The sequence below is a fragment of the Vombatus ursinus genome, unplaced genomic scaffold (genome assembly GCF_900497805.2).
Source record: "Vombatus ursinus unplaced genomic scaffold, bare-nosed wombat genome assembly UNPS02014779.1, whole genome shotgun sequence".
Lineage (NCBI taxonomy): Eukaryota > Metazoa > Chordata > Mammalia > Diprotodontia > Vombatidae > Vombatus > Vombatus ursinus.
The window spans coordinates 20,674,179-20,685,712 of record NW_020954557.1 but is presented as its reverse complement, the minus strand read 5'-3'; the positions used below and the strand labels follow the sequence as shown (position 1 = coordinate 20,685,712).

At 38.7% G+C, this 11,534-nt stretch overlaps 1 protein-coding gene across 2 annotated transcripts; it reads left to right on the top strand.

The window, feature by feature from the left end:
• Positions 1–555: 555 nt before the first annotated feature.
• On the top strand, positions 556–10,449 carry NABP1 (nucleic acid binding protein 1). Of its 2 annotated transcripts, none has more exons than XM_027866095.1 (6): positions 556–670; positions 1,046–1,184; positions 6,608–6,679; positions 8,475–8,550; positions 9,016–9,082; positions 10,059–10,449. In XM_027866095.1, the coding sequence occupies exons 1-6, from the start codon at positions 580–582 to the stop codon at positions 10,178–10,180; spliced, it is 567 nt and encodes a 188-aa protein (XP_027721896.1). In that variant the 5' UTR covers positions 556–579; the 3' UTR covers positions 10,181–10,449. The 2 variants fall into 2 exon arrangements, with proteins under 2 accessions (XP_027721896.1, XP_027721895.1); XM_027866094.1 differs by having other exon boundaries at positions 9,987–10,449.
• Positions 10,450–11,534: the final 1,085 nt, after the last annotated feature.

Sequence of the window (11,534 nt, the reverse complement as noted above, 5' to 3'; positions counted from 1 at the left end):
TCTCTCGCTCTGCCTGAGTCCTTGCCACCCCACCCCATCACCCTCCCCCCAGTCTCTCCTTCTCGGATCCCTTGGCACGCACACGGGCCCGGCGGCTCGGCGCGTGTGTGTGTGTGCGCGTGTGTGTGTGAGCGAGCGCGCCAGGGGCTGGAGGTCGGCTCGTGAGCCGAGCAGCGCGGAGCCGAGTCTTCCTGGCTTTCTTTTTTACAAAGCGGGGCGTTTGCAGCGAGCGCTCCTTTTCCTCCCTTCCATTAAGTGGGTAGCTGGGGGTGCGTTGCCCCGAGCCGGGCCTTGTGGTCGGGGGTGCCCCCTCTTCGTGGCTCCTTCCATTTTCTTGCGGCTTCGATCCCCTTTTTTTTTTCTTAGGGGGCAGTCTGGGGGGGATTGATTAGACCGCCACCGTCCGCCCCCGCCCCACCGGGGTTTTCTTGTAGCTTCCCCGCCGCCCAAGGTCGAGCCTCGTCTGCCATCCCCCCGCCCCGTGCCCCCGAGGGGTGGGATGCTTTGTCCTCTGCCCGGGTCACAGCCGTAGCAGCAGCCGTCACTACCGCCGCCGCCGCACCTGCAGCCGTTCTCAATATGAATGGGGCGAACGACCCGCACTTCTTTATAAAAGATATTAAGCCCGGACTGAAAAACTTAAATGTCGTCTTTATTGTCCTGGAGATAGGTAAGTTGGGTCCCCGCCGCTGGAGCAACACCCCCTCCTTTCCCAGGCTGCTGCACCCCCCCCCCCCCCGCCCCCCCCCCGGGGAGGTGCTTCACGCGTGTCCCCCCGCCCCTCCCCCCGAGTCCTCCTTACGCACGTGGCCGCTTCCCCGAGCCCCAGGTGTGGACCTGCTCCCGGGCCACTCGTTAGCGTTCTCCTCTCCCCCGTGGGAGGGAAGGAGTGACCCGTCGTCTCTTCTCCCTTTCCTTTGGGGGAAGGAAAAAAAACCCCTCCCCGAGTGCGAGAGGAGTCCTTGTCGAAGGTCTCTTCCTTAAAACTAACATGACTGGAATCTTCCCCCCCCCACCTCTCTGTGGATATTTTAAATTCTCGCAGGACGAGTGACCAAAACCAAAGACGGCCACGAAGTAAGATCGTGCAAAGTAGCTGATAAGACGGGAAGCATCACTATTTCGGTGTGGGATGAAATCGGAGGTCTTATCCAGCCCGGGGATATTATTCGATTAACCCGAGGGTAGGTGTTCGGAAAGAGGAGTGTGGGCTGCTCCTCTGAGTACATACATACACACATCCACACCCAAGTTTGTGAAGCACTCACAACCAGACAAGAACAAAAATACACCTTTGCCACTAGAGCAGTAGGTTTCAGTTGGCAGTTGATTTTGACCTCTAAAACTATATGAGCCGAGAGTTTTAGGTTGTATCCGGGGAGTGGCATAGTAAATTGGGCTTTTTAATAGATGAACATCCAGTCCATATGATCAGAGTCTGGAGTGAGCCACTCATTCAGAACCTGTCAAAATTTTACCAGGTATATGTATGTTTACTTGGTACCTGGAAGAGGACAAACTTGAATTGGAGGACTTTTTGTTAGTACATCAAAAGTAGGCTGTAATCATATATTTAGCAAGTGTGACATTTATATTTTAGATAGTCAGAAACAATGGCTTGCCTTTCTTTTTTAGGTAAACTTAAGTAATAATCCTATACTTTTTTGTTTTCTTGCTGAGATCTTCATTAGGGGAGAATGATATGTAACATTCTGGTGAGGTAAATTGGGTAAGAAAATAGCATAGTAGCATGATTTATTGTGCTAAGCACTATTTAGAGTGCAAAGCAAAAATAAATTTAACACATAGTAGTTACATAGTGCAAAAACTCAGTTCAAAGAATTCATAGAGGTAATTCCTATTTTGGTGGGGATGGTGAAGCTTAAATAACATTTAGAATGTTAGCATTCCCATGCTTTTACCTAGGATTAAAAATATTAGATAACTGATTTTTCTTCCAAACTTTACTTCTTTCAGGTATGTATTTGAAATCTTGGCTTTTAAAAAAGATTCTTTTAGTAGTAATTGTTGATAGCTTTTATTTAGAATTACAGAGTTGGAAGAGACCTTAATAATTATTAAAAATAATAATAAAAGCTAGCATTTACATACTGTTTAAGGTTTGCAAAATGCTATACAAATATTCACTTGCTTCTCCGAACAATCCTTGGAATAAAGTGCTATTTATCCCCATTTTATAGATGAAGAAATTGAGGCAGAGAGATTTGGTCAATAATAGCCCAGGATTACACAGGCTGCATTTGAACTCAAATGCAAATTTGAACTCAGGTCTTGCAGATTCCAAGTCCAAAACTCTTATCTTCTACTACTACCCAGCTGTCCTTGATCATCTTACAGGTCATCTAGTTCAAAATAAGCTTGCTGCCTTCAGTTTTACAGATGGAAAGCCTAGTCTCAGAAATTAAGTTATTTGTCCAGGTTACAGAGTAAGGGACAGAGTCAGGGTCTGAGCCAAGGTCCCTCCAACTAACTACATACAAATCTTATTCCACCATACCAGACCCTTGTCTGAATTAAGGTAGAACTTTCTTTTGCACAATGGGGTTTTGAAGCAGACATGTAGGACTTAGAGCAGGAAGCAGTGAGAGATCAACTCCCTCACTTTTGAGAGAACTGAAAGAGAAGTGAGTTTTTTTAAAGTCCCATAGAAGAGACAGGAGCCTGCCACCAGGTGCCTTGACTAAATTCATTGCCCTTTACTCTATACCTGTAGTTTAAAGAGATGAGAAAAGTAAGGAATAACAAAAATGGTTTTCAAGTAAGCTAACTTCTACATATAGTAGACATAGAGTAGTTTGTTTTTTGTGACATCATAGCAACTCTTTCCCCCAGAAAACCCAGCATACTTGGTATTTTAACTCATATTCCTGTTCCAGTGTTAATTGTAACACTTCATAACAATTTGCTTTTGCGAAAAGAAACAAAAAACAAAAACCCAAAACTTTTTACGTTGGTACCTAGAACTACTGCACATCAGTATAGTGTGTGTGACTGAGGCAGCACTCTTTATTATTAAAGAATTCAGCCAAAGGAAAATTAACAGTCTAGGAATGGGGCTGGAATCCCAAAGCATAAACTGTTAGTATTAACGGAGACCACAATGTCAACCATTTGTGTAGAGAAGGGGATTCCACAGATGAGGACTGCTAAAATAGTATTTAACTAAAGGTCAGTCCTGGTGCTGTAAATGTACTATATGGAAGGAATTGATGTTTTGGTTAGATAATTTGACATTTACAATATGTTATAGTATAAACTCAGAAAATTGATACATTCTCAAGTATAACTTTATGTTGCAGTAAAGCAGGGCACAATGAAGCTCAAGGATTTTTTAAAAAAAATTATTTTTATAGATTTTCCTTAAATATCTGCCTAAATTATCTGGCACCCATAATCATGCAAACTGGACAAACCTTAGACAAATTAATTTAAAATAGCTTAATGATCAAATTCAGTGCAGAAAAACATTTAATTGAATTTTATGTAGGACCTTAAATGCCTCTTTGTTCAGTTTTTAAATTTACAATCTGGGGATTTTAGTGTCCTGAATTTTACCAATGAGAATACTGAGGCCCAGTATGTAATCCTTGCTCAGGTTCATGTAGGTAGTAAGAGAGCAGGGATTTGAACTCAAAACTCCAGTTTAGGCAGCACTAATTAGCCACACTTCTAACCTTTAGTTTTGTTTCTGTTGTATTTAAAACTTAGATTTTTTATGATTAAAAAGCTGTAAATTGTTTTCCCTTGGCTGATATTATCTTCTACTAGGACATAACCTCATAGGTCATTTATTGAGGCCTGGAAAGAATCTCAGAGGCAATCAACTCCATCCCCTTCATTTGGTGGTTTTGAGGATGATAAGGACCAAAGAGATGGAATTTTTTTTTTGGGAGGAGGGGCTAGGCAATGGGGTAAAGTAACTTGCCCAGGGTCACACAGCTAGTAAGTGTTATGTGTCTGAGGCCCAGATTTGAATTCAGGTCCTCCTGACTCCAGGGCCAGTGCGCTATCCACTAGAGATGGAATTTCTTGCATGGATACAGAGCCAGTATTCTTTTTACTATACCACACTGCCTCTCCTAGTATTCCTTTTCATAGGATCTCATGCAAGAAGACATTATGTGCAAGCTAATAATGTTGTCTTTAATATTGCTCTTACTACACCTTCAAAATGCCGTCACCACAGTAAGCCCAGTAGTAAATGCCAAGCATTGTAGTAGGTAGGCCTTGGTGATAAAGACAAAAAAAAGAGGAAGAGGAAGGGAGAGGGAGACATACCTAGGTATATATAAAATAACCTAAAAATAACAAAATAAAGTAATTTTGGGGAGGGGGGAATTAGAGAGTTATTCTCAACAGGGGAGATAAGGAAATAACTCAGACACATTAAGTTTGTTGGAGATTGTTACTTCACATGTCCAGATTGGAGTTGGGAAGACTTGAGTTTGAATCCTCAAATAATTGCTAGCTCTGTGACCTTTAGCAAGTCACTTAGCCTCTTAAACTTAAGTTGTTCTGTTAAAGGGGGAGATAATAATAGCATCTGCTTTACAGAGTTATTGTGAAGATTAAATGAATTGACACACATAAAGCTCTTTGCAAAATGTAAAGTGCTTTTCATGCTGTTATTCTTAAGGTTATTTTGTAAGTGATCAGGAACTAGAATGTTGCCCTAGGTGGCTAGATTCCCAGGTCATCCCACCAATTCCCTTTAATCCATAATACTCATTCAGTATAGTGTTAATTTGAGTAGAACTGTGGAACTTTAACTACTCTAATGTCGTTTCTATGCAAAAAGCCTTTCTACCTGGACCCCATTTTGGGATGCTAGTCACACATGCCCCATCCTCTCCCCTTCCTCACCTTCTCCAACGAACAAACAATAAAAGGGAAAAAGCATACATATATCACTTGGTTGTAGGAGTAGGGAGCCCTCTGATACACTCTTGTGATAGTTGCCTAGTAGGGATCGGGGCTTCTAGAGGTCAGGCTGATAGTAAGGAGATGGTGCCAGGGCCTGTGACCTTTTGCCAAGTGCCCTATCATCCCTTTTATTTTCCATTGTCATCCCATTTCTTTGACTAAGGTTTCTCACCCCAGTGTCTGGTCAATGGAAGGTGGTTTTCAAAGTTTATTGCTTTATAACTAGATTTTCTTCCCATCTTGGTTAAGAGTCTGTGAGGGAAGACTATGGTATACTTACATGGTAATGGGTAGGTTCTTGGGAACACCATTTGCATTTTTTACTAGCTCAGCAGCTCCCTCGAGTCTTTTGGGTATTTCATCACCTGGGCAGAATTGGGCCTTGAGGGTGGGAGGTGGGGTGAGAGAAAGAGGAGGTATGTGATAGAAGGGGGTGGGGGTGGGGGTTGTTGGGAGGGAGTGAAGCACTTGGTTTTGTTGGGTTCACTCTTCACTCCCATTAATTGTAGCCTACTCGAGGCCTGCCTTGGAGAAGATAGTAGGCAGCTGCTCCAGGTTGCACCTTAAGATGAGTGGGGAGGGAAGGGGAATTGGAGGAGAGGAGGAAAGCCCCCAGCAGTTGGAAGGAAAGGAAAGGGAGTTCCTGGAGATACCCCGCTGGGTTCCCAGGAGATTACTGGTCTCTTTGGAAACTGATTAACTTAGGGACACGCCTGTAACCACTTCTGCATATGGTTAAAAAAAAAAATGCTTCCTTCTTTGGGTGGTGCCATTCACATTAAATAATCTACTTAAAATATTTACTGATTTTTAGGCGCATCAGTGTTACTTTGCCAAAATGTGTGTCTTCTTGCTTCATGAAACAATTATAAGTTCTTCAACTTCCTGTCATTTTTGATAAATTCTAGCTTCATTTCTTGGCTTTTAAATTAAGAATGGCAGATTTTCTGTGGTGAAATCAAATTAGTTTCTCTATTAGGGTGCTAGCTTTAATGTAGAGTAATAGTTTAATTGTTTTGGTACTAATGGAAAGTATAAAAGCCCTGAACTTTATATTAAATAGAATTTATTTTGGACTTAAGTAGGATTTTTTTTTTCTTATGTCATGCTTGGTTTTTAGCATACTAGGTTGCATGAGCACCCACTCATCCAGATTAGTGATTAAAATTTTATGTGAAGGAAGGCAGGTGAAACTTCCCCCAAATCTTGCCAATTTTTTGGCACTTTGATTAAACTCTAATAGTAGGCCTTCATCTGATGTGGAGGAAAAAATGTGGACATGTGGCTAGTGTGAGTGAAGTATAGCATTAAGCACAAGAATGCTGATACTAATATTCCCTGACTGAATTAACAGTATCTGCCTGATGGAAGAAAATACAAGAGAAGAAAGGGATCCAATACATTGGGTTGACCCTTGTGGCAAGTTAACTGGGGGACTTGCCCTTGTGGCAAATTAAAGACATGGAAAGGAAGAGTTGCAAAATATTGACAGGAATGAATGAATGGGTGGTGAAATTAGCACCGTTAGAGTGAAGAATCATTGTTGAGGTCAGATCTTATGTCCATGAGAATAATGGAGTCAAGCTCCTGGACTACATTCAAGAGGAACATTTTGCAATGCATGTAGGTACACACATAATTGATTCTTGTTTGTCCTCCTCAGATATGCATCCATGTGGAAAGGATGTCTGACTCTTTACACAGGAAGAGGAGGTGAACTTCAGAAAATTGGGGAGTAAGTATTAAAATATGGAAGCTACGATGTACTTAACATTTTGTAAAATAAATGGTAGGTATGAAGTACAACTTATCTGGAGGGTTTTTTTTTTTAAATTAAAATGAAGAGTTCATGCTATTTGATAGCTTAACTGTAACATGGATGGTATGTTAAATCTGTTCATTTGTTTTAGTTGTATACCTACTGAATTTCTGTTTCTTCCATGGTTGGTCTCAGTTATTCTAGCAAAGAACAGTAAGAAACTTCTTCCCTAAATTTCTCCCCAGAAGGACCATTCCTGTAGGCCTTTGATACATGATTTTTCCAGGAATCATGATGGGCATTTACTGATATCAGCTGCTGTCTTCTAAAACACAAATCAAAACAAAGCATGCAGTAGTTATCTAGATAGAAGTTATAGGCATAAGTTAAAATTTGATTTTTTTTCTGTTCTTGGGTGAATGTGTGCTCATGTTAAAAGGACTAGCAGCACTGAAAAATTGAAGCCCTCTATTTATTCACAGTCTAGGTACGGTGCAGGCAGCCGCAATGCGAGCTTCCATACACTGCCCTGGTAATGATCTCCACCTTGACCTGGAGGGACCATCCTCTCTGGGGGTGTAAAGGTAATCCAGCCTCCATGCTAGCCTAGTCATTGGGATGTATTAATACAAGTCTGATATATATAGTGACCCAAGTAATTATTCCGTTCAGCTTTTGATTAGGGCTCAGAAAAAAAAAACCCACAACCATTTAATTTGAGGCCATACATCAGATTGGAGACTAATTTTTGAAAGAAAAGTCATTTGAAAGAAGTCACATGTTACAAAAAGCTTAAAAAAAATTTAAAAATCCACAGCGAGAGCAGAATAAGCTTTGTTCAGGAAAGCTGTCAATAATGATGAAAGGAGAATGCCATCAGTTTGGTTCAGAAGCTGGTAGCACTTTGTGTGATTTAGGCCAAGGGAAAAGGTGGTTTCTTTACATCTATCTGTCTTGGTGTGTTAATATGTCTAATGTTGAATGTTACAGGGAGATAAAAGCAAAGGTAGGGGCACTGGTCATCTCATCTGTTTAGGAATAGCTAAAATTAGTCCTATTGAGAATGGTAGGAATAAAAGACCCAAAAAGAGATTAAATGCTTAAGCCATTCAAATTCTGAAATGACTTCCAAGGTGGTATGCTGCTTTTTGGTGGTTCCAAATATATTTTTCCTTTTCTTTTTTTAAATTAGTCTAAGAAAATGATTGGTTGTAACAATATTATCTATGTTTAAGTTAAGAGTGAGTAAGCTTGAATATGTGAATTGCAGCCTACACCCCTATTAGGTGCCTCATTTATGAATATTGTCATTGGGAGACTAGAGATAGAGTTTGGTTGGATTGTATCTAGATGTAGCCATCCACAATGGAGAACTCTTGAGCGTATGCTGTATACTAAAGTATGGGTCAGTATAGAATCATCTGTTGATCTAAAGAATACCACAGGGATGTTCTAATGTTTCTGATACTCAATATTGAATAATAGTTCATTGTAGGTATAAAAATATACAACTAAAATAGTAAATAATGGAGGAGTGACTTTTGCAGTAATGTGTTTGAGTTTCTTTTATTCTTGTAAGGATACATGTGGCTAGCAGGGAAGGAGTAGGATTTTGACTTATCTTTGACGGTTTATACTAACTGTTGAATTTGGAAGCAAACTTATCGGAAAAGAGTTCTTATTTAATTGATTTTCTCAATCTAGAAATTCTCCAGTTGCCTTTTTTTTTTTTAAATCGCAACAGCCATCTAACTTTCTGCTTTATTTTCAGATTTTGTATGGTATACTCAGAAGTGCCAAACTTCAGTGAACCTAACCCAGACTATCTTGGACAGCAGAACAAAGTGGTAATTAACAGTTTTATGAGCAAACTGCTTTTTTGCTGCGTACTACAATTTTATAGATTATTAACAACCATGTTTTCTTGACACCTTAACGTGTCTATAATTATTTCAGAAGGTAATATGAAATTCTTAAATCTTAAAATATTTGTCTTCGAGTACATACATACACAAAAACTTCATGCATATATATGTATGTATGTATGTCATTTGCCATTTTGAGGAGTGGGAAAAGGATATGAGGAAATTTAGTAATTGTATGTGTGTTTACGTGAATTCATTGTATGAATAGATTCTGCAGAAGTACTGTTGATTTGAGAATTGTGCTTGGGCAAACTTTTAAAAACAGTAAATGGGAATGGATAGAAACTAAAAAACTTGCATTTCTGTGAGCTTTTGGTACATTTCATGGTCATCCAGTTTTTCTTTGATGCTATTTACTTAAATCTTTTTCTTAACATTTTCCTCAAGGCACATGGTGAACAAAAAAATAATTCTTCAGCAAGTAATATGAGTACAGGTACATTTGGGCCAGTAGGTAAGTCTTTGTGTGTCTTCTACATGTGAGGTTGAAGAATATGTGTATTTCATAGAATAAAACTTAATTTGTGAGTTTGACTTTTAGGAAAAAGCTGTTACCAGAAGTATGTAAACAGACCCTTTTACCATTGAATTTATAGAACTGAATTTATAGAACTCATTGGTCCTGGTAACTTCATTTGACATAAACTGGTTCTTTTGTTATACTTGTTTCATGTTTATAACTTAGCTTTTCAAACTTAACTATGAAGTATTCTCCTTTAAAAGTTTATTTGGGTGAAAAAAAGACTAAAGTTAACTATTATATTCTTAGTCTTGAAAATAACCAAATAGAAATTTACATTGGGGAACTTGCATAGTGGTATTTTGGAGATCAGATTGGTGGAAATTTTATTTCTTTTAATGATCACAAGACTAGTTTATGGGTGATTGCCAGATTTTTTTCCTATTAACTTTTACATCTTAAAATGTCTGCACAAATCAAAATGATTTATTGTGTCTGTCTCTCTTGATGTTTCAATAATAGTTGTCTGCTTGGGCTTTTAACTCCTGCTTTCAGTTCTCTACCTTATTTTAAGTGTAGGGAGGGGACATCTGTTCTTTTTGTAAGTGTTGGTTTCTGACTTTGATACCTAAGTTAATCTTCCCTCTTCTCTTCCACTTGATGAACAGCACCAAGTACATTTTAAAGCTATCCCATATGCTTACTTAAAATTTGAGATTATCACTTTTGGGGGAAAAAAGAGGCAGTCACCGGAAATGTGTTTTCCTAGTCTAATAGTCTTAAGTGTTTGTCCTGCTCTGTGTGTGTGTGTGTGTGTGTGTGTGTAAAACGGGATACTTTATACAGGTGTCAAATGTCAGGATCTGGAACTGGTGATGAATTATTACTGTCGTTTTAGGAAATGGTGTACAAACTGGACCTGAATCAGGGCGATTCCCATTTTCATATAATCATGCCCACTCCTATGCAGGTACTGGGAGAGCCAATGGACGAGGACCTGTAAACCCACAGCTACCAGCAACAGCTAATGTTCAGCCAGTTGTGACCACAATAAGTAATGGGAGGGACCCTCGGAGAGCCTTTAAAAGATGACCTATGCCAAATGTTCACATATGGCTTGCCTAAACTACATGATGCCCTACTTGAACACTTATTGCACTTTTATTTATGGTTATCTGTGAAAAGTTTGTCCCTTATTGGTATATTTTTATGTTTTGGTTTGTTGAGACAAGTGATTTGTTTTATGATGATGCAATTAAGCTGCTTAAATGCCATCTGAAAGAATGGTCTATAAAGGAGGGAAAATAGTTTTGGAATAAAAAAAAAAAAAGCAAAAAGCCCCACCCATCAACTGCACTCCACATGGGTGTATGGGTCAACTTTAATAGCCTCTGTGAGTCTATCATCTGTATAAACTTTGTAACTCCTATTTGACTTAATGAGAGGTGTTTTTTTTTTTTTTGTCAAATACAGAAGTTGCCATTAAAGCAATAACTTCCAAAAAATTGGTTAAAAGGTAGCAAATGGTTGAATGTCTTGTGACTCCAAGAAAGATTGATTTTTCTGACATAATTCATGTTACTACCATTAAGATATTTCCAGTGATTGAACAATCCTAGGCTGATCTTTTATTACCAGAAACAGGCTAGCAGAATTATGAAATATAGCATATTAATGATATATATTATAACAGGTAATTTTATTTTTAAAGCTACATTTATTTTGGGGAAGGGCTCTCAGATTCTTTGGCTTAATATTATTAAAGGAAGATTTAAAATTGTCACTTAACTATTCTTTTTATTTTTTTCAAAGCCGTTTTCAGAGTCATCCCTTTTAAAATGTTCTAGAATTTTAAAACTTAAGCCTTTAAGAACATTAGTCTGACTATTGTGTATTTAATGAAGTGATGATAGTAAGTACTACCCAAATTATGGTGAAATTGATCAGAATTCAGGTTGACATCTGCAAACCTAATTATAATTTAATAAGATGCTTACTGTCAAAACTACTGCAGTTTTAGCATGAAAAATACTTGATGTGGATTGCAGTTCCTAGAAACTTCTTCCAATGAGTTTGTGTCAGACAACTTATTTTAAAAATAGAAATTTCGTCATCAACTCACAAGTTTCTGGAGAAAATTCACAATGCTTTGTCCATCAGCCAAAGGTACAGGAATGCCTCTGGTAGAACTGAGTGTAGCTTTATTCAAAATTGCTTGGAAAGTGGATTTTATTTTCACATGATAAATGATTTCCATTCAGTTCCACCGTTTCTTGTAGGGTGGATTACTAGTGAATTTTTCATTTGTTAGACTTATTCTTAAAGTTGAACCCCTTGAATAAAACTTGCACTAATGTTAAAAAAAAAAACCTATCTAATTCTTTGTCCAGCCTTAAATGTTATGTTGTAGAGAAAACTTGTATACTATCCTGATCTTATGTGACTA

Coding starts and splice junctions, on each gene's coding strand:
- NABP1 (XM_027866094.1), top strand. CDS start 580: ATGAATGGGGCGAACGACCCGCACTTCTTTATAAAAGATATTAAGCCC. Junction 8,551..9,015: donor TTGGACAGCAGAACAAAGTG/GTAATTAACAGT, acceptor ATTTTCCTCAAG/GCACATGGTGAACAAAAAAA. Junction 9,083..9,986: donor AGGTACATTTGGGCCAGTAG/GTAAGTCTTTGT, acceptor CTGTCGTTTTAG/GAAATGGTGTACAAACTGGA.